The sequence below is a fragment of the Macaca mulatta genome, chromosome 2, assembly GCF_049350105.2.
Source record: "Macaca mulatta isolate MMU2019108-1 chromosome 2, T2T-MMU8v2.0, whole genome shotgun sequence".
Taxonomy (NCBI): domain Eukaryota; kingdom Metazoa; phylum Chordata; class Mammalia; order Primates; family Cercopithecidae; genus Macaca; species Macaca mulatta.
In genome coordinates this window covers 131,019,300-131,045,893 of record NC_133407.1, presented here as the reverse complement: position 1 = coordinate 131,045,893, position 26,594 = coordinate 131,019,300, and the positions used below count along the sequence as shown (strand labels likewise).

Sequence of the window (26,594 nt, the reverse complement as noted above, 5' to 3'; positions counted from 1 at the left end):
CTTTGTCCATCCTACTCAATGCTGTGTTGCCAGCAGCTGGCAAAGTGCTTGGCATCTATTTTTATTGCCCAAGAAACATTTGTCATGTGCCTGACTAGGTGAAACAACACATCTAGTTGTCCACTTTGAAGAGGTTCCTAGAGACTCAGCAATAGGTGGCTTTTCATGACAGAGAAATAAATCTGGAATGGGCAAAATCTGCTGACCACATATTTAAAACCTCAGGAGGTGAACATAATAGAGAGTTCTAGAGAAGTTAATAACAGTATAATGTACATCACAAGATACTCCCCCCTCACTACATATTATAAGAGAAAATTAAGAGTTATTTATAGCTCTTGAATGTCTTACTCTTGTTTTCCTAGTACCTGAAACACTCTAGGTTTTAAATGAGTTACCTACGGAAGGAAGATGAAAATGTGAGAACTCAGGGGTCAGTAAGTGGCCATATTGTCAGTATACCTTTGAATTAATTTATCGAGGAAAGGAAATAAAATGTTTTAATTTGTTTTTTTTTTTTTTCTTTTTTCACTGCTAACTCCATGAAGGGCTTTAAATCTTCATTTTCTCAGCAGCTTGGAGTGAGCACTGATTGGTTGCTGCTCAGGCTGTTATGCCCTGGGGAACAGAGACAATGAAAAATAACTATTGTTCCTCAGGGGCTCACAGACCAGTGGACATCTGCCTGCTGGCTGAGAGGATACAGGAAGAGGGATGGATAAAGGAATGTGAAGGAGAGAGCAGGGGCAGAGGGAGAGAGAGGTTGATCTCAGCTGTAGACATGTTGGAAGTTGTTCATCTAGGGACACGTAAGTGTATTTCTACAGTAGAAGGGATATATGGCTTGGGAGCTCAGGGAAAGCTGTGCATTGGAGTTGTAGGCTTGGGAATCTGTGCTTTATGGGGCGTGCTCAAGCTGTGGGGATTAGTGAAATGCTCTAGAGAGCCACTGTACAATGAGCAGATGGGACAGTGTAGAAGGAAAAACATTTAAACAATCATCAATGATCTTTTCCTAAAAAATTGTATCTTAGAGGCCCCTTAGGTTCAGTGTGACTTTGAAAGTTACTTAATTTTCATCTAGGATGTGGTTTAGGCATTTGGAGGTACCTCACTCATGGTTGAATATCATGTAAGATGATAGTCTTGTAAAATTATTAATATCGTTCCTGTGACTCATGCCTGTTGTCTCTAAAATGTGATTAATATTAGACACAACAAAAATAAAGATGATATCTTACTTTTCATAAAATTACCAAGTATTTGTTCCCAACTAAAGTCTATTTCTGTGAGAATTTGTTGAAAAACGTTAAGACATAGAAAAGCTTGATATAGTAGTTCCCCCTTATCTGTGGAGGATACGTTCCAAGACTTCCAGTGGATGCCTGAAGCTTACCTGCTACCAAACCCTACATATACTCTTTTTTTCTGGATATCTATACTTTGGATAAAGTTTAACTTATAAATTAGGTACAGTAAGATATTAACAACAATAATAACATAGAACAATAGCAATATACTGTAATAAAAGTGATGCGAATATGGTCTCTTTCTCAAAATATCTCATTGTACTATACTCACCCTTCTTGCGATGATGTGAGATGATACAATATCTACATGGTAAGACCTGGGGTGAGTAATGGGAGCATTACGATATAGCATTGGGCTACTCATGACCTCCTGGCAGTAATTCAGGAGGGACATCTACTTTGGATGATCGTAGATCATCAAGCCATGGGTGTCAATGGCTGGATGTCAGGAACAGATAATGTCAATGGTTGGGGATCCTGGATAGTTGAAGGTTTTTCACGATAACCTTTTAGAAGAACATCATAATTAGAAGTTTGTCTCTTTCTTTTTAATTCATCAAAGTGTGGCTGTAGAGGTTGTAATCTGTCAGTGACTTTAGTGCTGTGTTCCATCCAAGGATCTTAGTCCATAATTTTGTCCTTCCCATTTAATAAATTGGACTCACAGTAGATCATGGTTAACTAAAACCACAGAAAGGGAAACAGAGGATAAAGGGGGTCTATCATATGACTGAAACTTACAAGTTTGTCAAGTGTGTCTTAGTTATCATCTATACTGTTAGTTTCTGAAAACATGAGTGCCATGAATTGTCAACATGTGTCTCTAGGATTTAGGCTGATGAAAGATCGGATGCTCCAAGTCAGTGTAAGATCACTAACACCTCTTGAAGTGGTTTGTACTTCTGGCTAGATTTGAGAGCCATATGTGAATATTGATGATAATTTCTGGAATGCAGGAAAGATATTTAAAATTCTTAACCTGTTGAGACTTTGTTTTGATTAATAGACGATTTATTTCAGCAAGAATACACATAGTCATCATTGCCAGACTTAGATGTTAAATGTTCGATCCAATTTGCCTTCCTGGATAATTTTTTCTTTCCTCTCTCTGTCAGTTTTGAAATCATAAAACGAGAAGAAGAGGTGCCTAATTCCACACAAAGCTCCCAAGAGTGAGTTTTTAGGGGTGAAATTAGGATAGACATTTGCTGATCTTGCATAGGTCCAACAAATCAAGGCAGGATATTCAATGAGCTGTCAGCGGTTAGGGTCGTTGTACTGAAGCAAGTACTCTCCCGTTTCAGCTGGGCTCTTAACGGCCAACCGCTTGGCTTGCACCCGCTGGGTTTCCAGGGATATGTCATATTCCACTGGGTGGAGGGTTGAGGGTGGAGTGGCCAGGCATGATGGAATAGACTTTGGGAACAATATCTTGGTGATGCAGCACACAACTGTGCCTGCGTGGTTCTGAGGCCCTTCCTCATTATGCTCCTGTTAAGACATTTTTAAAGATTTGTATAAACTTGTCAGGTTTTCATTTACATATATTTGATTTTATAGATTTTAATTTTTAAAAATTGCTTAATAGACAAAATAACAGTTGGTGGCAAAAGTGCAGAAAACCTTTGTACACAGTGGTTATGAGCTGAGAAAGTAATGGCAATAGTAAGCGACTGACTGCAAGTTGACCAGGAGAATGTTCTCTTTGACCTGTGCTTATTTTAAACATTTGAACCCATGTAGAAAGCAGGAAAGCTAATTTCAACTTGCCACATGCCATGCCATTCCATATCACACCTGGTCACACTTACACATTCTGTCTGCCTAGCCCTTATAACCATTTAGTGTATAGCCTCTGGAATAAGACATCTTACAAGGGTTTGTCATTGTGAGAGCTACAAGGGAGAACCAGCTTGGTTTGGAGATACCTCCAAGATCAAATTATGTTTTAGTCTTGCTCAAAAAATTACAGTCCGGCTTTGCACAACAGTAAAAATTAAAACAGAAAATATCCCCAAAATGCTGTGCTAATGTATAATTACAATGGGATTAATGTGTGGAAAACGCAGGCTTGTACTAAACAAAGTTGGTGTAGGCTTAAGAAGTTCTGAAACAGTTTAAGTGTATATCTGTGGATGAATTCATAAACAAAATGTGGTATATGCTATAATGGAACTTTATTGAACCTTGTAAAAGAAGATTCTGACACATGCTGCAGTATGGATGGGGCTTGAGGATATTGTGTTAAGTGAAATAAGCCAGTCACAAAAAGACAAACACTGGATAATTCCACAGGTATCTAGTGTATGTATACATGCATATCCTTTATTTTATGTATGTATGTATCTAGATATCTCTAATATCTATATGTCTGCTATCTATAGATATCTATACATATATATGCAGATATATATGGAGACATATATGTGTGTGTATATATATAGAGAGAGGAGTGTGTGTGTGTATGTGTGTGTATATATATGGGGAGATGGAGAGCGAGACAGAGAGAGAGATGCTATCTAGAATAGTCAAATTTATAGACACAAAGTAGAATGATGTTGCCTGAGGCTGCGGTAAGAGGAGAATGGTAAGAGGAGAACAGGAGTTTGTTTAGCGATACAGAGTGAGGGAAGATTAAGAAGTTCTAGAGATTGGTTGCACAACAATGTGAATATACCAACTTGACCCTGCAGAACTGTGTAGACACTTAAAAATGGTTGAGATATGGTGAATTTTATGTTTTGTTTATTTTATCACAGTTTTTAAAAAAGTTTTGAAGTAGCTGGATTAGATTTTATATATATATATATATATATATATATGTGTGTACCCAGAAGTTATTTCTATTATGTAGTCCCCCTAGTCCCCCTTAGAATTGAATTAATCTTTAATTCAACCAATATTTATCAAGTATTGACTCTGCAGAGGTTGTATGACGACAGTGGATGCCAAAGTGCCCAGGACACATAAGATGCCTGCCCCATGCAACTCACATTGCAAGCTCACATTGATGACCTAGAAAACCCCCTAAAATACAAAAAATATTCAGCAGTGAAGTATTTACTGGCTTCACACTTTAACTCAAATTTTATTTGGATTAAAAAAAAATGGAAACATTAAATAAAGAAATTATAAAGAATACTAGAAAAAATAATGGGAGAATTTTAAAAAATATTCTCAGAATGGGACTAGCCTTTTAAAAGTCTGACACAAAGCCAGAAGCCATATTAGAGTGACATTATTGTGAAATTTCCATGTGGCAAAACTAACAAAAGAATGTTCAAAAGGTAAATGTTAAAGGGGCTGAGGCAGGAGGATTACTTGAGACCAGGAATTCAAGAGCAGCCTGGGTAACGTAGCGAGACCCCCATCTCTAGAAGAAATTAAACTAAAAAAATTAGCTGAGCCTAGTGGCATGTGCCTGTAGTCCAGCTATTTGAAAGGCTGAGGTGGGAGGATCATCTGAGCCCAGGAGTTCAAGGCTGCAGTGAGCCATGATTGTGCCAGTACACTCCAGTCTGGGTGACAAAGCAAGACTCTATTGTACACACACACACACACACACACACACACACACACACACTCTCTTCCTATAAATTAATAAGAGATCAAAATCTCAACAGGAAAATAGGCAAAATTCACAGAAAAAAAAATAAGATATCTCTTAAACTCATAGAAATGTGCAAATTCATTCATAATAAAATAAATTAAAACTATATGTGAGTGTACTCATCTGTTCTCACACTGATAATAAAGACATCACTGAGACTGGGTCATTTAAGAAGGAAAGAGGTTTAATTTACTCATAGTTCCACATGGCTGGGGAAGCCTCACAATCATGGTGGAAGACGAAGGAATAGGGAAGGGACTTCTTGCATGGTGCAGGCAAGAGAGCTTGTGCAGGGGAAGCCCCCTTTATAAAACCACCAGATGTTGTGAGACTTATTCACTGTCATGAGAACAGCATGGGAAAATCCTGTCCCCATGATTCAATTACTTCCCACTGGGTCCCTCTTGCAACACATGGGAATTATTACAATTCAAGGTAAGATTTGGGTGGGGACACAGAGCCCAACCATATCAGTGAGATACCCTTTTTCACCTAACCCATTGGCAAAGATACAAATGGCTAATGATTGTGAATTGGAAAATAGTGTCTCTGATAATTTTCACTTTTTAGGAGTGGAAATCAGGGACGAATTCTATGAAGAACAATTTGGGCCAGGTGTGGTAGTTCACACCTGTAATCCCAGCACTTTGGGAGGCCAAGGCGGGTGGATCACGAGGTCAGGAGATGGAGACCATCCTGGCCAACATGGTGAAAACCCATCTCTACTAAAATACAAAAAACTAGCTGGGCTTGGTGGCACGCCTCTAGTCCTAGCTACTCGGGAAGCTGAGGCAGGGGAATCGCCTGAACCCTGGAGGTGCAGGTTGCAGTGAGCCCAGATCACGCCACTGCACTCCAGCCTGGCAACAGAGCAAGACTCTGTCTCAAAAAAAAAAGAACAATTTAGCAGAATCTTTTGATGTTTAAAATGGCTATACTCCTTTCTGCTTCACTCTGGGTAATTTATCCTACAAATGTTTAATCAAGTGTATGTTAAATATCCAGAGATACATAAGGCAGTGCTGTAATGTCAACCTATTAGAAACAATGCAAATGGTCATTATTTAAGTGAAAGGTTAAAGGAATTATAGCACATCAATACAGTAAGATATTATTTAGTCAATTAAAAGGATATGATTGATCTACCTGTGTTGCTGATGAAGTGTCTCTAAAAATCTGTTAAGTAAAGAAATGAGGCATAGGAACAAGTTTGCTTTTTTAAGACAGATGAAGGAGGAATGCATACTGTGTTAGGCATAGAATATCTCTCAGATGAAGGGCACATTTATGAGTGTGCTACCACTGGGGGCCTGTGTGGTTGAATGGTACAATCAGGGAAAACCCTTAAGTTCTTTGGGAATTTTGTATCATATACATGTGTTATCTACCCATACAAATATTTAATATTAAAAATATGTAATCATACTCGTTATGTGGGTTCTTTTATATCTACTGGGCCTCAAATTTGGATTTAAAGATGTTTGTAGGTAAACATAAAATACATTAACATAGCATGAATTAAATCTGGAGTTCTTCAGTCAAATCTGGAACCACCTGCAATATTTACACCAGGGGGGATTTACTTTAGGGATGCGTTCATAGGTGCTGCAAGAGCTGAGTAGTTTAAAAGTGGACAGGGCCGGGCGCAGTGGCTCACTCCTGTAATTCCAGCTCTTTGGGAGGCCGAGGCGGGTGGATCACGAGGTCAGGAGATCGAGACCATCCTGGCTAATACGGTGGAACTCTTGTCTGTTCTAAAAATAGAAAAAATTAGCCGGGCGTGGTGGCGGGCGCCTGCAGTCCCGGCTACTCGGGAGGCTAAGGCAGGAGAATGGCGTGGACCTGGGAGGCAGAGGTTGCAGTGAGCTGAGATGCCGCCACTGCACTTCATCCTGGGCGACAGAGCGAGACTCCGTCAAGAGTGGACAGAAAGGCAACCTAGAGTATATCCATCCGCATGCTCCAGGAACAAAAATGAGGCAGTGGTGTTACTGGACCTTAGATACAGAAGCTAGAACTCTGGTGGGCTTCTCCAGTGGGAGCAAGAGCCAGAGGAGGAGGTGCTGCCCAGACAGAAAGAGAGGAGTGGAAGTACCCTGGTTCTTCCCTTCTTCCCACCGCCATCTCTCACCGCTGCTTCTCATTGGCTGGCCCCAGCTGGAAACCAGCTGACCCAGGAACATAGAAAACTTAGCCTGTAAGCGTCAGCTTCCCTGATATACAGAGTAGAGTTGGAGAACTGAAAATGGATCTGCTGCAAATAATCCAAGGCTGGCACAGTGAGTGAAATGTGGCAGTGGGAAAACTTTGGCTTGGAAAATGGAGCCGGGAATGAGACTGATACCTAATTCTTCTCCATGATCGACCCTCTTGCTCTGTGCATCACATGCTCCTTTCATTATTGACAGGAGCTTTCTAGGGTGGGGGCATGGCTTATTCATGTTCTCATTTCTAGCGCCAGCTCTCAGGATACCAGCCAGCTGTGTCATAGGCAGTGAAGAAATGTTGGTTGAAAAGAATGAATGAATGAGCGAATTTCAAGCAGAGTGAGAAAAACGAAGTCAGGGCATAACAGGGCGACCTTGGATATTCTTGCCCTTTGTGGTTAATGCCTTTGGGACAAGCTATTTTCAGTTTGAATTGTGCTGTTCAGTGACTACACTATTGAGCACTTACATCTTCCTGTTTTACAACAATTTTCGTTAGACACTCAGTAATTGTTGTTTCACAGATTATGGGTTGGATTGATTAATATAATAACTTTTATTTCAGCACAATAAGGAAAATCTAGTCATTATAAACTCTCAAAATCATGTTTACCTTTTACTTAAATGGAACTTGTTTGTATTAATGATTGTAGCTTATATTGCAGCATAACTCTGCTAATAGAGACATGATAATTTACAAAAAGATTAACAACGTTTTAGGCCGTACTGAAAATATTTTGTTTTCTTGATAATGGTCTCTTCTGGTGTCTGGAGGAGAGGTGAGCAATTCCTTTTAATGAATAGCAGCGGAAATTAAAATAATTATGTTTTTCTGTTTTTCCCTTCAGAAAACCTAACTGAAAATAAAGACATAACTTGCTATTTTTAAAGTTTCATTAATCCAGCAAAATAAATTTTCTTTTACTGCTTTGGTGTAATTCCATTTCACTTGATCACATTTAGGCTGCAGATCAAATTACGAAGCTGTATAATCTCTTCCTAAAAATTGATGCTACTCAGGTGGAAGTGAATCCCTTTGGTGAAACTCCAGAAGGACAAGGTAAGAAAAAAAAAGAATTGAGAAAACAAATGAATGTATTATAATTATTTATGCAAACTATAAATTGCACAAAAGACTGTAGCAGCAGCTTTGCATAAATTTCTTACAGTAATTTAATTTCTGCCATAGTTTGAAATGCTCCCATGATGCAGTTGAACATTTCAGCACTTAGGTTTGTTTGTAGCCAAATGCCAGGGCTCTAAGGAAGCTACTAAAGCTACTGCTTGTTTTACTTAAAAACATTCAGGCTTGGTGTGGTGGCTCATGCCTGAAATCCCAGCACTTTGGGAGGACAAGACGAGGATCATTTGAGGCCAAGACTTTGAGACCAGCCTGGGTAACATATTGAGACCCTGTCTCTACAAATAATAATAATAATAATAATAATAATAATAATAATAAATAATAATAAATTAAAAGAGAAGAAACATTCGTTCACATCTTTCTCTCCACCTTATTTTTTTAGGCCTATCACTGCTGCTACTAAGGTAAAGATTTGTGTAGAAATGGGAGCCACACACTTGGGTATAATGAACACATGTGCCTTTATGGAACTGGAACTTTTTGAATGTCTTTAGTTTGCCTAAATCAGTATATAATTTCACCTTGTGTTCTGGGCTGGATTTATATCACCTTGGTAAAGCCCCAAGTCCCCCCCAGTTGAGCTCTTTCACCTTACTTGGACAGCAGTTTCTGCTTCAGGCAGTAGTAGGTGGCATTTTTGTGGTGAAGGTTGCTCCTATCCATCAGGTACTTATAGAGTATAAATAAATGTTTTATATCTCAGTACCTACCACCACGGCACTGTTTCTTGCATACAGCAAATATTCCGTAAGTTCTTATTAATATGGTAGCGAAAACTTACTAATGCATGTGTGGTAAGGGGTAAAGTGGAGTTCCACACACACATTCACAAGCTTTTGCTATCAAAACCGTGGAATAGCAGATGGATAGGATAGGGATACCAGACTGTAAGCCCCATGAACCTCTCTTTTTTAGTACATTTCACCTCCAGTGTCTTGCATGTTGTCTAGTATGTTACAGTCAGTAAAGAGGAATTTGCACTGAATTGGTAACTGGGGTGAATCATTATGTGTAAACACATCAACTTTTGGACCAAGGTGGATGAGACAATATTTTCTCCTTAGCACATTTCCATTTCAGAGATTCTGTAGCTAGACTCAGAGAAACTACACTATTATTTCTTTGAAACCCAGAGAGGCCTAAGTATAAATTCTGTATCTGCCATGTTTTGGCTACAGATCTGGGCAACTTACTTAGCCTGCCTAAGTTTCAGGTCTTTTTTTTTTTTTTTTTTTTCCAATCAAATAAGTGGTAGCAATGATGCCTAGCTCATAGAGTGTTGTGAAAATAAGATGAGATCATATATGAGTATGCATGCAGTATCAGATACAAAATAGGCTAGTCCCTAACATTCATAAAATGAAATTCCTCTTCTCAGGTAGTCTCAGAGTAGCCCAGGAATAGTATAGATTTTAGACAAGAACAAGCAAAGATTTTATGTTTAGGAAGCCATTGAAAATAATATATTTCATGATTTATACAGATGACCATCCGATATAAATCTGTGCTTGGTCATTTATAAACAAGCCACCTTTATTCATAAATACTTTTTTAAAAAGTTGCTGTGGCTATAAAATTGTGAGTATTTTATAAAGGGAAGAAAGGAAGGGGAAGAAGCTGTTTCTTGAGCTTATATGCCAGGCACTGTGATAAGCTTATACCTATATTCTTTCATATTGTTTACCACAACCCTGAAAATTTAGGAGTCGTTATCCCCATTTTATAGAGGGTTGAAAAACCATTGTAACTGTCCCAGGGGCCAGTCAGAAGTTACAGAAGCTGGGATTTGAACCCATGTCCCTCTGAGTCCAGCATGCATGTTGATTCTGATTCTCCAGATTCAACTGCAGCTACCTGCCTTTTTTCTACTTTCTTCCATTTAAACTACTTACTTATTTGCTTTCATGGACATGACCTAGAAGTAGTCTCCAGTTTGGCAGGGAATACCAGTCAGAATTCATGTTGATAATTAAGTCCAAGAAATGAAGGCAGAGGCTTAACAAAAGTTCTTAAAGGTCATATATTGCTTTTTAAACTAGTATACACAAGCAGCCTGTTTGCTTCATATTAAGAAAAATGGAAATTCAGCTGTAGCTATGGAGTGGGATAAAAATGGCTGCAATACATTTTTTATTCAACCCTTTGGGAAGCAGTCACAAGCTGTGTTCTGGCTTCAGGGAACAGAGGTATGGAAACCTTTTCTGAGAGTGTGTTTACAAAACGTCGTGAGTCTGAAGTTTGATTTTTAATTATTAAGAGAATGGAAGAGTCTTGAGTTTTTTTTTTTAAGGGAATCATCGTAAAACATTCTTTATATACAGTTCATTAAAACATAAGTCTTATGTGATATTTTTAAGAGCAAAATTATCTTTCATTATTAATTTGTTCATAGTACTATAAAAGTTCAGCGATTGAATTATAATCACAATTAAATGAGTATGTTGGTTTATAACTCTAATGAGCAGTAGTCAAATTAAACCCAATTAGGAAATGGTGATTAATGACCAAATGTACAAATTGATCTTCATCATTATCACAATTCCCTAAAGCTATCTTTTATTTAGAAGCTGTAAAAGCAGTCATTTATATTTTAGCAATATTGATAATCTTAATATTTATAATCTGAGTATTCATTATTTCTGTTTAGATCAGTAGTAGCAGAACATTTCACATTAAAATTTCCACATTGCAACTTTGATTTAATAATTATTCTTTAAATTTAAACGTTTAAGGAGCTCAGCATCACATTGCACCAGCTCTTTTTTGTTGTTGTTGTTGTTGTTTCTTTTTCTTTTTTTTTTTTTGAGACAGGGTCTCTGTCGCCCAGACTGGAGTGCAGCGGTGCAGCCTAAGCAAACTGCAGCCTCCACCTCCTGAGTTCAAGTGATTCTCCTGCCTCAGCCTTCCGAGTATCTGGGATTATAGGTGCCTGCCACCGCACCCAGCTAATTTTTGTATTTTTAGTAGAGATGAGGTTTCACCACATTGGCCAGGCTGGTCTCCAACTCCTGACCCCAGGTGATCCACCCGCCTCGGCCTCCCAAAGTGCTGGGATTACAGGTGTGAGCTACTGCACCCAGCCTGTACCCACCTCTTTGTAGGAAAATTTTTTTGGCCTTCCATTGGTCAGTGAGTGCTATTTTTAATAATTCAGGTTATTGTTCATATAGTTGTACAGCAAGTGATGCCCTGTTGAGTGAAGAAATAGGGCCTTGATAATATCTATGCTACTAAGTCACCCATAGGGAATTTTCGACATGGAGAAAGAACTGCAGTCCAAGAACTCTTTTTTTCCTCTGTGATTAATAATCTGATTCAAAAAATATAATTTGACACTACTAACTGCAATGTAGTTTAGTGACTCTTAGCTAGGATTATAATGGTTGCTAATGACAGGAACCTATATTAGCTTTGTTTTTGTTAAAAAGTTATATTCCTGTAACAGGGAAGTCTAAGGTGTGGACTGGCTTAAGGCCTGAAGAGAATCAGGGATTTGCTGGTTCTCCAGCCCTGCTTCCCTCCAAATTGGCTTCTTTCTCAGCAAGGCTCTCAGAAGCTGGCAGCAAAGATGTCTCCCAGTGCTCCATAACTGTCCCTCAGCAGCCCGCTAAATCCCTTCAAATGATTCTGATTGGCCCTGCTTGGATCATATGTCTGTGCCCATGCCAGCCACTGAGCAAGAATCATATGGTATAGGAGACATACAGTTTCTTAATGGAAGAAGGGACACTGAGTCAAAACATACCTACCAGAAAGATGGAACCTTATTGAAACAAAAATAAACTGTTAAATAGTCAATAGAAATTAATTGTTATTTTCCTTGTTTGTCCAAATGCAGTGCCAATTCATTCATTAATTCTGTAGCCAAGCAAGAAGCAATGTTTTATCATTATTTATTTATCTACCTGCCCATTCATGTATTCATTCATTCATTTTGCTAGCCACTGTGAGATTTCATGTCATATTTCTTCCCACCTTCAGCCAGCTCTATCTGTACACGGACTCCTTTCTCTGATGTCTTTAAAGCAAGTTGTACTCCATGGGAAGGGTGGGCATTTTGTTCCCCAGGGAACATTTTTAGTCGTCACAACTTGGAGGCTGTGCTTCTGGCATGTATGACGCTAAACTACAATACACAATACTACATTCCCCGTTCACAGAGAATGACCTCACCCAATCTGTCCATAGTCTAGAGATTAAGAATTTCTGCTTTAGGGCATCTTCATCAGTTGGAAGCTGAAATTCATTCATTGGGCCAAAGAAATGAGATCCAATTTGAAACAGTGACTATCTGGCTAAGATTCCATGAGAATTAAAGCTGGGTGATCCACAGTTAACTGGCACATCAAATTCCTTTCTTTTTTCAGATTGATTTCCCTAAATAACTACCCTGTTGCTTCTTGTTAGCAAGTGCCCATGTTGTTGGTGGGTGTTTCTCTGTTTCTCTCTTTATACACAAGACTATTTTCAAGAACATTTTCGGTTCTCTACCTCCACTAACCCCCCTACCCACCCCATATCTATTTTCTCTTTTCACAGCCAGTAAAAAAAAGTTCTAAAAAGTATACAACTCTCAGAACATCAATATTTAATGGGAAGTGGGACTAATTTGAAAGTATCAGCATTTTAAGGCCATTTTGGCAAGACGTGTTTCAATGGCACATTATGGTTATTTATCACAAATCAAACGCAGTACATTGCTTGAAGACATTATTTTTCAAACTAATTATGACAGTCTTATTTCCTGCTGTTTTTATGTTTCTTTTATGTGTAAGTTTCCCCTCTGAAATCTATTTTTCTTTTGTTTAATTCTGTGACACATTCTTCTGTTAAAATTCTAGGGTCAGAGGCCTCTAACTGCCAGTCATGTTTTCCATCAAGATTGTTGAATTAGCAGCTCACAGAATCTCACACTACTAAACAAAACAACAAAACACCCTATGCATATAAGTACCACAGCTTTCTTTGGTATTTGTTCAGAACGAAAATTCATTTGTATAATCTATCAAGCATGTAACAATGTGCTTTTGATGGTGAAAATTGTTTTATAAATATTAATAGGTATGTTTCTTTCACCCACTTTGTATAAAAAATGGCCTTTGTTCAAGATGAATTTTCTATAGAATTGAGGTTTCATTAATGTGACATTGAAAATCTTAAGGTCTGGACCAAGCTCAGCACCTCTGAAAATGTATTTTGTATTGTTTGTTGTTTTACTAAATGAGAAAGCTAAGGGTTTAAGCAGGCAAGTTTATTTTATTGCCCTGCTGTTGACAAAGACATCAATCCATTTTTAACACATCCGTTCAAGCAGTGCATTTAGAAGGGTTCTTACAGGGGGAAATAAGCATCTAAGAGTCAGTTAGTATTCAAGGATTAATCTACTCCTTTTGTGTAGCCACAGGTTTTTATTTCTTTGTTTGTTATTTTACTTTTTTTTTTTGGTTTTCATGTTAATGGAATGCACTTTTTCTAAGTTTCTCCTTCACTATAAAACATGATACCTGTGTATCTATAACTTGGTTAAGACAAGTGGATACAAGTGTGAGAATTGTGACTTAGCAGAGATTGGTAAACTTTTTCTGTCAAGGACCAGTTAGTAAATATTTGGGGGTTTGCGGGCCATACAGCCTCTATTGCAACTACTCACCTCTGCTTTTGTCTTGGGAAGGCAGCCATGGGCAATATGTACAAGGCTGTGTTCCAATCTGTTATCCATGAAAACAGGGCTGGCTTGAGGGCCTTAGTTTGCTACCCTTGGCTTAGATCTTCATTTGGAGCTGCTCTGTACTAATCTTTAGCCTTGGCCTTATGCACAGGTGTGATATCATTTGAGAGTCACCAACAGCCTGTTTTACCCTCATCTTTTAGACAGAAATCTTGTTTTCTACTATTTATGATACCTAAAATGCCAACTATTAATATTCTTCCTTTGGGAAAATTCTTATTTATTCAGAAGATGGCTTTTTATTGAAAACCATGGGTAACCTGTACATATGTAAAATATGACTGACATTTGCTTAGATTTGCTTTAAACAGAAATCTCATATTATAAAGGAACAGATAACTTTTATTGTTAGGAAGAGAGGAGAGTTCTGTAGCCTGGGCTGCAATAATGAGAAGCTCTTAAGTATAAAAAAGCATGTGCATATCAAAGGGTGGTGTGGTCATCTAATAACCTGCTAGGACCCACTGTCTAGGAAGCTAAGCGCTTTGCATACAATCTCTCCTGCCACCAACACCTAGAGTAGAACATACTCTGATCCCCATTGTATAGACAAGGCTTGGGTTTAAGAGAAGTTAATGTGCTGAGGGATGGCTGGCTAAAAAGTGCCAAGAGTTGTCATTTATACCCTGGTATTTTTGATGCCAGTCTACATTAAGTGGTCAAGTTCAAGGAAAAGCATTTAGATGGTACAACATTGTAGATGGTAAGACAGGAAAGCACTTTGTTTGTTTGGAACTATGTGTAATGGGAAAAACAAACATTTTTCTCCTACTAAATTCTCAACACAGAAGAACACTTCTTGGACCAGATATGTGAGTTTTTCCAACACTGACTAATCTCTGACACTAGCTAGGTATCCTGTGATTCAATTCAGTTCTTTCACTATCTATCTGGAACAGATCCTATAGGTTAAGGGGTCAGTCTTATGGGACTGACTTCACTTTAGATGTCAGTTGTAAGACCAAGCCTCTGGTACTTCTGATGAGCCAGCTATAAATTGGGAGTTCTCAGGACTCTCTCTACGTGCCCCATCATTTACTAGAAAGGCTCTCAGAACCCAGGGAAGCACTTTACTTACTACTGCTGATTTATTATAAAGGTTGTTTTATTTTTTATTTTAGTTTTTTTTGAAAGGATATTTTATTTTATTTTATTTTATTTTATTTTATTTTTTATTTTTTTTTTTTTTTGAGACGGAGTCTCGCTCTGTCACCCAGGCTGGAGTACAGTGGCCGGATCTCAGCTCACTGCAAGCTCTGTCTCCCAGGTTTATGCCATTCTCCTGCCTCAGCCTCCCGAGTAGCTGGGATTACAGGCGCCCGCCACCTCGCCCGGCTAGTTTTTTTGTATTTTTAGTAGAGACGGGGTTTCACTGTGTTAGCCAGGATGGTCTCGATCTCCTGACCTCGTGATCCGCCCGTCTCGGCCTCCCAAAGTGCTGGGATTACAGGCTTGAGCCACCGCGCCCGGCCAAAAGGATATTTTAAATGATACAAATGAACAGCCAGATGAAGAGGTAAATAGGGCAGGGTATGCATGAAGGGGTGACAAGCTTCCCTATATGCCACAGGTGAGCCACCCTGTAGCACCTCCCTGTGTTTGGCAACCTGTAAGCTCTCCAATCCCCTGGAGTTGAGAAATTTTTATGGAGGCTTTATTACATAGGGATGATCCATTATTCTTTCTGGAGCATGGAGGTGGGACTGCAATTTCCAAGCTTCTAATCATAGTTTGGTCTTTATGGCGACCAGCCCCATACAGAAGCCTCCACCAAGACTTACCTTAATAAAACAAAAGACTCTCTTATCTTCCAGAAAATCCCAAGGGATTAGGAGCTCTGCATCAGGAATCAGAGTCAAAGGTAAAATGTTAGAACACAAGATTCTCTTAGAACCCCTATTGCTTAGGAAATCAAAAGGGTTTTAGAGCGCTATGCCAGGAATTAGGGATGAAGACCAAAATAATATATTTCTTATTATAAATCACACTACCACAGTGTACTTTTAAAATATAAAACAGGCATAACAAATGTGTCTAAAAGAATCCCTTTACATCCTTAAAGTTTTTCATCCCTTACCCACTAAATAAAGACTTAGGTCTTGAAGGTGGCAGTTCAATTAGAATCCCCTTTCTTAACTCCTAAGTCCTCTAAATAAATTACTTCCTATTTAGGTAGTGTTTTTAACTTCCCAAAACACTTAGACATACATGCAATGATCCAATTAGGTTGTTTAGTTTTCTCTACAGAGAGCTAACAATTGGCACAGGACCATTGTAGATATATACCCCTTTTATCCCATCATCACCGTCTTGAAGCTCTGGGTTAACTGCAAAGTTCTGTCAAGATGGTTCCCTGGAGAGAACGTCATACCACAGAAAAGCATCCTCTGAAAATCTAGCTTTGCAGGCATTTAGTTGGGATTGCCTTTTGAACTTTGCATACATACCCATTAATTATTCTCTCTCTGAAGCAGCTTGTAACTATAGTCCTTGTAAGGAGCAAAGGTCAGCTTGAAGCTCTTTTGATTTACTTGATTATTGATCTCAACCAAGAATGCCTTTATTTGAAACTCTTCCCTTAGGAAGTCAATTTGATAACCTTTGTCCATTCATTTTGAAGGTGTCAGTTATAAGTAGTCTTGCCAATGAGTAATGGAGGAGCTAAAATTACTAATAAATTAATTAGAACGTATTTATAAACCTAGTGGAAAGCCAAGTATGAAGTTGCTTTTGTATTGATTATTATGCTGGTCATTAACTGCTGAGAAAATTCCACTGTAGCAAGCAGAGAATATTGGCCAATTCCTTTAGTAATTTTAGGATTCTGTCATTAAGCTTTCCATATTCTGGAAAGTAATTACTCATTCACTCCAGCTATTCACAGTGTGTGGACAAAGTGGTTGGGCATTTTGGGGCAAGACTAAGGATTTGAACAGATATTAACTTCCATATAAGATTCTCTCTTGTCACTCAATGCTACTTTAAGTCATGTGTGGTCTGTGTATATACTTATAGCAAGCATTCTTAGATGTTAGTATGCCGGTCTACACAGATTTGTATCAAAGTGCTTGAATATTGTGGTAGGAAAACCCTCGGAGAAAACCCTCTACCTAGGGTCTCTAATGCCAAGATGCCATATACAGCCATGTTTTATTTTCATAAGAAGCAAGTAGAATTAGGAGATTATACACTGCTTTACAGTAAGTGAGAAATGCTCTGTGGCTGTTTCCCTTTCAAGAGTCAGGTGCCTGTCAGCAACGCTGCAGGAGAATAGGTAGTATCTATAAATTATTGGTCAAAGATTCGTGGCTATCAATATCCCAAGTTAAGTAAAAGAACATTGGCCGGGCGCAGTGGCTCACACCTGTAATCCCAGCACTTTGGGAGGCTGAGGCGGGCGGATCACAAGGTCAGTAGATCGAGACCATCCTGGCTAACATGATGAAACCCCGTTCTCTACTAAAAATATAAAAAATTAGCTGGGCGTGGTGGCGGGCGCCTGTAGTCCCAACTACTCAGGAGGCTGAGACAGGCGAATCGCTTGAACCCGGGAGGCGGAGGTTGCAGTGAGCCAAGATTGCGCCACTGCACTCCAGCCTGGGTAACAGAGTGACACTCCATCTCCAAAACAAACAAAAAACCATTATGATGACATGTCATCACAGAACACTAATTTCTACACTAAGAGAGATAATAAAAGGGGTCAGAACTCAGACACAAATAATGCCACCCTCTCCACTGCAGTCTCTCCCTGATTGTATGTATAGGAGAGCTGTAAATCAAGGAAAGTGCCCTGTAGTCTATCTCTATCACGGATTGAGTTTTGCAGGGTCCAGGAGATTTCCACCAGCACCAGAAGCTGGAGAAAATTGTGCAATAATGCCTGGCATCCTGGCATTGTAACTGACCAGTCTTGGTCTTTTCGTGTCTTATAACTTGAATCTGAAGTGCCATAAGATGGTCCTGCACAGGCCAGGCGCGGTGGCTCATGCCTGTAATCCCAGCACTTTGGGAGGCCAAGGTGGGCAGATCACCTGAGGTCAGGAGTTCAAGACCAGGCTGGCCAACATGGAGAAACCCATCTCTGCTAAAAATAAAAAATAAAAAATTAGCCGGGTGTGGTGGCGCATGCCTGTAATCCCAGTTAGTTGGGAGGAGGAGGTAGGAGAATTGCTTGAACCCGGGAGGCAGTGGTTGTGGTGAGCCGAAATCGCGCTACTGCACTCCAGCCTGGGCAACGAGTGAAACTCCGTCTCAAAAAAAAATAAAGATGGTCCTGCACAGATCAAGGGCATGGCCCTAGTTTTAAGGATTGTTACTCCCATTTTTTCCAATTAAAAAACCAAGGCCCAGAGAAGAACTAGGTTATTTTATCAAGGTTGCGGAGTTAGTAATGTATGCTGGAAATTGCTAAAAGAATATATTTCAAGTGCTCTCCCACACCAAAAACAAAAACCAAAAACTGTATGAGAAGATAGATGTGTTAATTTGCTTCAGTATAGTAATCATCTCACTGTGTTTAATTATTTCACTGTGTTAGGTGTATATCAAAACATGATGTTGTATGCTTTAAATACAGTTGTCCCTCAGTATATGCAGGGAATCGGTTCCAGGAATCTCAAATATACCAAACTTCATTCATACTCAATTCCTGCAGTTGGTCCTGCAGAGCCCGCGTATGTGAAAAGTCAACCCTCTTGGGCTTTACATTTTGAGAATAAAAATCCACCTGTAAGTGGACCCTCACAGTTCAAACCCATGTTGTTCAAGAGTCACGTGTATACAATTTGTATTTTTAATATATGTTACAGAGTTAGTTAAGGATCAAATAAAGATTGAGTGATTCTAGCCTGGCATTCTTTCCACTAAATCTTTTGGAAATACTAGAGAGGATACTGATTCAATAAAAATTTCACTTCACCGTATCAAGAAAAGGACAAAAGAGGACAAAATAATTAATAGTATTATTTAGTCTCTCTTTACATAGAAGAGAAAGTTGATAATTAGTGGTTAAATACTAAAAATATGTAATAAAAATAATGAATCAAAGCTGTATCTATGAAGCTGTGCCAGTCTGTAACTTTTGATGGTTGATGGCAACTTTTGTTGTTATTCTATTGAAATGAGAACAACAGATACAAATTACTATGTTCTTTACTAGAACGTAAGTCCCTTGACAACAGGGACCAAACCCTAAAATTTAAAGGTCAAGAAAGCCACAGTAGCCACTCCTGCCTGTAGCATGAGAAAAAAAATGACAGCACTTACTTTCCCTTCTCTTGTGCCTACCAGCCTGAAGAACTTAATTTATAGATCCTCAAGAGATATTCAAGTATGATTGTTTTCTTCTTTATTTAGTTGTCTGTTTTGATGCCAAGATAAACTTCGATGACAACGCAGAATTCCGACAAAAAGACATATTTGCTATGGACGACAAATCCGAGAATGAGCCCATTGAAAATGAAGCTGCCAAATATGATCTAAAATACATAGGACTAGATGGGAACATTGCCTGCTTTGGTAAGAAGCAGTTATATCAAAAGAATGCTTTGTGGATTTTTATAGAATTTAGGAACCCTTGATTTCTGAAATGTCATTTACCAAGAAGAAGTAAGCATACAAGTTTTTTTGTAGCTGAAAGGTCGTAGAAAACAATCCAAGTTTCTTCTCAAAGTTTGTTTTGATTAATGGTTACTGGGTTAACGCAGAATTTCTCAACTCTGGCACTATTGAGAGTTTGGGTGGGATAATTCTTTGCTATCCTGTACATCATAAGATGTTTAGCATCCTAACCTCTAGATACTAGTAACAACCCCCAGTTGTGATGACAGATAAACCCATGTAAATCAATAAATTAAAATGAAAGTCTTCAGACAGTTCCAAATGACTGTGGTATACAAAAATCACCCCAATTGAGAACTACTGACTTAAAACATCTCAGTTAAACTTTGCTTAGTAAAAAATTAGAACCTTTGCTGCTCAACTCAGTATTAATATGCTAGAACTCTTCTGAAATTTAGGTTTAAAACAAAATTCCTTTATCAGAGGAAATAGAAGAGGACATACACTTTAATCACTTTACTAAAGTTTCAGATTCTGTGATAACCAAATGATAAAATGTTTAATCCATTATGCTAGTTTATTAATAAAACAATTGATTTCATCACACTCATCTAAATTTGTGAAAATGGCTTCTCCAGCTGAGATAAGAATGAGGCTATAGAGGCAGTACAGCTTCTATTATTGTTCACAGCTTATAGTGCTCAGATTTATACGCTTCTGACTTAATTGCACAAGACTGTGTTTCTGGTAGAATCAATTCATTGTACTGGAAACTGAGGTCTTAATCTTAATGGAATTAAAATAAAAATGATTTGTAGCTCATTAAACCAACAATATCATTATATTCAGAACTGAAAAGACCTCATCCAAGAGTTTGCTGTTCAGTACAATAGAAAATGACATCCAATTATAAGTGATACCAAAAGCTCTTGCTTTGTATTGGAGCAATAACTGTAATGTACCAGATCACTCACATCATTCTGATCCTGATAAGCTAATGCACTCTCAATATTTGTAGGCATTTAGAAAGGGGAAATGTATATGGGTTTAAAACAAATTAAATACAGATTATTTATAGCCTCTGTAGGAATGTGCATGGTTTGACCACGTAGCAGCCTCAAAATCTATGATTTACGCATTTCAAATTGTTTTAAGATTCTGTATAAACCATTTTTATTTGAGTTACTCCAAATTTAATTAGTCACAGTTCATAGGCTTTTCTAGGGAATTGGAGGGTCAGAAAAATGAAGGGTACTTTACCTTGTGAGTTTCTGCTGTGTTCAGGAGATTTTTTTTTTCTGTCTTGAGGAAAGTAATTTTATATCATTAAGCTTAAGAAGCAAAATAAGTGTAATTGATCAATAAAACTTAGCCCTGGAAAACAAGAATTTTGATGTTAAAACTCTTCACCTACTTTCTTAAGAAGGGCTCCTAAGATGTTGGCACATTTTGGTTCCAGTTTTAACGATTGGGTTGCTAGTGAGCATTGCTTATGTTAATTTGAAAAAAGAACAAGGGGATAGGAATATTGTTTTTGTGCTGTCATTTGTTCATTTGTTTTTAAGTTTATCCAGGTAACATTATATAAACATGCATGACTGTACTAAGTGTAGAAAGGTATAAAATCCCACTGAAGTTGGGACCACTGTGCTTCAATCCCAGAGATGCCACATTCAGAGGAGCGTATTCTCAGCAAGCAAAACATTAAGAGAATTCCATTCTTCATTCACTGTTTCTTAAAGTATATTAAAAAGAATGTAATTCATAGGCCCTAGCAACTTCTCATAGCTTGTTTCTCTGCCTCCTGATTCTCTTAAGCTTACACTTTCCAGAACCTAAAACTTCCTTCTTTACTACTGGCCCAAATCGGTTACTTACTTAAAGCCTTCCTTCTTTCTGTTTCCCAGATTGATTTAACTTCCCAATACATCCTGTTCCTCATTCCCAAGTCTTTTTTGCTTCATTGTTTGCATATACACGTCCTGATTCTTTATCCTAAAAGTCTATGCACTAATCTGGTTTAATGGAATTCCAAACAGGACATAAATTGGCCTGGCAATGACAGAGTTCTCTCTTGGCAATATGGGGGAGGGAAAATGTTTATGGACCATTTCATGTTGCTAAATTTAGCCTGTCTTGTGTTCCATTTGCATTTCACAGTGAATGGTGCTGGGCTAGCCATGGCTACTTGTGATATCATTTTCCTTAATGGTGGGAAGCCAGCCAACTTCTTGGATCTTGGAGGTGGCGTAAAGGAAGCTCAAGTATATCAAGCATTCAAATTGCTCACAGCTGATCCTAAGGTAACCTGTCTTTTTGTAGGGAGATTATATGTCAGTTTAATTTCTTACCGTCAAGAGCTCACTTGTTCTTCCTGGTGAGAGTTGATAAGTCAATATGTGTACTTTGCAGCCCCAGATGCAACTTCTATCTTTTTTTTGAGATGGCGTCTCCCTCTGTTGCCCAGGCTCAAGTACAGTGGCATGCGATCTTGGCTCACTGAAACCTCTATCTCCTGGGTTCAAGCGATTCTCCTTCCTCAGCCTCTTGAGTAGCTGGGATTACAGGTGCATGCCACCACGCCCAGCTAATTTTTGTATTTTTAGTAGAGACGAGGTTTCTCCATGCTGGCCAGGCTGGTCGAACTCCTGACCTTGTGATCTGCCCGCCTCAGCCTCCCAGAGTGCTGAGATTACAGGCATGAGCCACTGCGCCCAGCCTGCAACTTCTATCTTATATCGCATTGGAATACATGATGATTTAACTCTCATTTTGGGTAAAATGCTTATAAATAGCTCCTGGGATCTTACTTCAGAGGTTGTGTGTACAGTCCTGAGAAGTGGAAGGAAATAAAAAAAATACAGTGTGCCAGTTGAAACATTGGTTGGCATGAACTTTATTTGGGTAATTTACACAGAAGCGACTGGTCCTATGCTTACATGATTTAGAGGGAAGGTGTACTATGATTCCTTCCATAAAGATGCTGAAGGTATTACCAAATATTGGAAAATCTTAGGGTTGTAGGATCATATATCACTGGGAAATAATGGCCCCACCTTCTTTTGTATGCTTTCTAATTTTTATCACTGACCATTAGTTTGTAACATATGCACTAAGTAGCAAGTAACTGTACCTGGTTTCATAGTTTCTATTGCTGCTTCATGTGCATCTTTTTAACTTGAGGGTAGTTGACTAGAATGTAGCTACCACACCCATGCTAGGGGCAGTGTGGGCATTCAGTTAATATTTAATCAGCTAGTTTAGTAACCAAGTTAAATATCAGTATGCTTTGTTTTACCTGTAGATACTCAGTTGACTATAACGTGGTTTAGGTAGATGCTTATTACATAGAAAGACCAAAATATTTTGAAAGACTAGTGTACATGGTTTTCATTTCATTCTTTTAACAGGCCTGTGAAGTATGTATATGCCACAACAATTTGATATAAAACTTTTTCTCTATTTTTTTAATTACTTTTTTTAGAGACAGGGTCTCATTCTGTCACCTAGACCATAGTGCTATGGTGCGATCATAGCTCGCTATAGCCTCGATCTCCTGGACCCAAGCTATCCTCCCCTCACAGCCTCTTGAGTAGCTAGGACTACAGGTGCATGCCACCATGGCTGGCCAATTTTTTTTTTTTTTGTCTCGCCATGTTGCTCAGGCTGGTCTCAAACTCCTGGCCTCAAGTGATCCTCCTACCTCAGGCTCTCAGAGCACTGGAATTACAGGCATGAGCCATCACAATTGGCCTAAACTTTATTTGAGAATCATTTTCTCAATATTGTTAGAGTATCTAATAAATTGAGTTGGTTACTAAAGTATCTGAAGATGTAGGAAATCTGAATCATTACTAAGAAAATCATAAATGAAAATAATACCAGATTTTTAAAAAATGAAATGTGGTCTGAACTAAATATGGAAGCTTCCCATTAATAAATATACTGGCAATAGCCTGTTTTGTTTTGCATGCATAAAATTTTGTCTTATATTGGTAGTACACTTGTCTGTTTTTCTCATGACTTAAATAGTTGGTGGCCTTATATTTTTGCTTATCTTTTCTTCTGACTCACAAAACAGACGGCAAGGTATTATTAGCACTTATTTTCAATTCTCCAGTGCCATTCAGGAATAGCAAAGTTATTGAAGTTCAAAGGCAGCCAGCCATGAGGAAGGTATTTGCCAAAAGAACAATGTTTCCACTTACATAAGCGCTTTGTTTTCATTGGTTAGGTAGAAATACCTATCAGTGGCTCTCTAATCATGTATTAATTCACTTATTCTTTCTTCCTACTGCTTTCTAAGGGAAGAATCATTTTCCTCCCAGAGATTCCCAAACCAATTGAAATCTGTAAATACCGAGAGAGACAGCTCCTTAAGCTGCTCGAACCACAAAGTACCCAGAGGACAGACAACTGTAATAAAATACTGAACTTCCAGCATCTGCTGAAACTCTGTGCAAAGAATAATAGAGAGTCATTGAAAGATGAAATCTACCAGGGCAATCATAGGATTTCGCTGAAATAGCTTTTCTTAGTGCCTCACCTCAAATTTTAATTTTGTAAAACCTATAGGGTGGGGAGGGAGAGTGGAAAAATTACTGTCAGAGCCATTTTTTCCTTTTTAAAAAACTATTCTCTTCCAAAATTTTGACTTTATGGAATATTTTCAAATGCTTGGATTATTTCAACTTTTTTTTGAGATTAGCTGTCATCTTGGGTAGATAAAGGTATGTGGGAGTTATTTTATTTTTCTCATGCTATATCAGGAAAATGAATGCACAGCTCATCTCACAGTACTTTTTCCAAATCTTGAAATTTCAAAACCGGTTAAAAAACATAGAAATGTAATGAGTATTTTCAATCCTGGCTTCGTTTCACAAAATTTAGAGAACAGAACCTAAAAAATAGTATAGATGAGTTGATGTGATTTTGCAAGGAAACTGGCTGTAGTTTTTGGCAGTAATTATTTCGTGTCCACATGCCCAAAAGTAGAGGTTCCTGAGAGCCCAAAGCTAATTATTTCAAAGGTATCGATTGTCTTGTTAGATAAAATGGTTGGTTAGTTGAATACACAGAAAGTCAAAATTACAGAACACCAGTTTTTGTTAAACTTTTATCAACTGATGTTAACAACTGCTTATTTGCAGTATGTCTAAGATAATTCTGTTGATTAGTAAACAAGCGTCATTGAATAAAATTATTACAGGTTGACATATATTTCCACTCATGATGTCAGTCATAGAGCAGAAAATGTTACTTCTTTTGCTTGACTGTTAACCCAAATGCTGATTTTCACTTGGACCTAACACAAGTATCTCTATAACTAATGTGTTTCTTATTATTTTTATCATATATATGAAATGAAGTTCCTCTACCAAGCTGAATAAAACAAGAGTCTTTTCAAGATAAACTCACTTACTGAACTGAATTCATATGAAGTGTATCATTAAATATTTTATAATTCTCTTATCTTCCAGCTGAGCTTGAGATGAGAGAAAAGTAATAGAGTTTGTTCTGCTGGTGGTCTTCATCACTAATTCTAAGCATTAGTATTCTTTAAATCATAAAGAGCAAAAATAATATAAAATAGGAAATAGAAGTAGGGTTTTGTGGTTTTCTGTTAAGAATTTGAAGACATTTAAAAGAAAAGCACTGTATACAATGTTATCCTTGGGTTTTTGTTTTCCAAATTATACCCTGGTTTCTATTTTAGTTCTGAACTTAGAATTCCAAAGGTGTAGCAAATGTAACAAACTTTTGTGTAAGTTTGCGTTCACTTACACAAAACACCTTGTGTTCACTTACACGAAACATCTTGTGAAGTGAATACAAGGAAAGGACACTTGGCACGAATCTCCCCAGTGACCCCAACTCTGTTGGCCAAAGATAAACAAATCTTTTGCTCTCTGAGGGCCTAGTTTTGAAAAGCAAAAGTACATGATTGGCATTAGTAAAGGCACCTCATTGGATTTGATTGTACTTCCTGGTTTAGATCCAACTTTGAGTCATATTTTCAAAGCCCTTGAAATATCTATGAAGAAATGTGCTACCTAAGCACCAAGGACAAGTTGAAGAATGGAAGGGACTCTTAGTGGGATTCTCATGCCAGACTGCCTGGGTTCCAGTATTGTCTTTACCACTTACTGGTTGTGGGACCTTGGGCCCGCTATTTAACTTCTGTGTGCCTTGATATCCTCATTTATAAAGTGGTGATAGTAGCAGTGCTTAACCTCAGAGGGTTGTTTTGTTACACAAGTTGAGACACATGCACACTTGCCATTTAGAGGGAAAATAATTTCATATGACAGTATCATTTAAAAAATTTAATAAACTTTTATTAAAGTATAATCTACATATAGAACAGTATACAAATTTTAAGTATACAGCTTGATGAATTATTACAAAGTGAACATATCATCTAACCTCCAGCCAGATCGAGAAATAGAACATGGCCAGGCGCGGTGGCTCACGGCTGTAATCCCAGCACTTTGGGAGGCCAAGGCGGGCGGATCACTTGAGGTCGGCCGTTCGAGACCAGCCTGGCCAAAATGGTGAAACCCCGTCTCTACTTAAAATACAAAAATTAGCCGGGTGTGGTTGCAGGCGCCTGTAATCCCAGCTAATCAGGAGGCTGCAGCAGGAGAATTGCTTGAACCCAGGAGGCAGAGGTTGCAGTGAGCCAAGATCACACCATTGCACTCTCGCCTGGGAGATAAGAGCAAGACTTCATCTGAAAAAAAAAGAAAAAGAAAAGAAAAAGAAATAGAAATAGAACATAACAGTGATCCTGGAAGCCTCCTCATGTAGTCCCCATCATTTTCCTACCCTGCTTTCTCTCCAAAGGTAATTTCTTTTCTTTTCTTTTTTTCTTTTTTTTTTTTCTTCTGACTTTTAGCCTCCTGAGTAGCTGGGACTAAAGGCATGTGTCACCATGCCCGGCTAATTTTTGTGTTTTTAGTAGAGACGGGGTTTTGCCTTGTTGCCCAGGCTGGTCTCGAACTCCTGACCTCAAGGGGTCCTCCTGCCTTGG

General features: G+C 38.3%; 1 protein-coding gene across 2 annotated transcripts in view; it reads left to right on the top strand.

Moving 5' to 3' along the window:
* Window positions 1–26,594, top strand: part of SUCLG2 (succinate-CoA ligase GDP-forming subunit beta) — a 277,798-nt gene that overhangs the window by 150,233 nt on the left and 100,971 nt on the right. For both annotated transcript variants that reach the window (XM_015130405.3, NM_001261121.1), the window contains 3 exon segments: window positions 8,091–8,187; window positions 19,358–19,519; window positions 21,722–21,864. In XM_015130405.3, coding sequence (XP_014985891.1) covers window positions 8,091–8,187; window positions 19,358–19,519; window positions 21,722–21,864 — 402 coding nt within the window.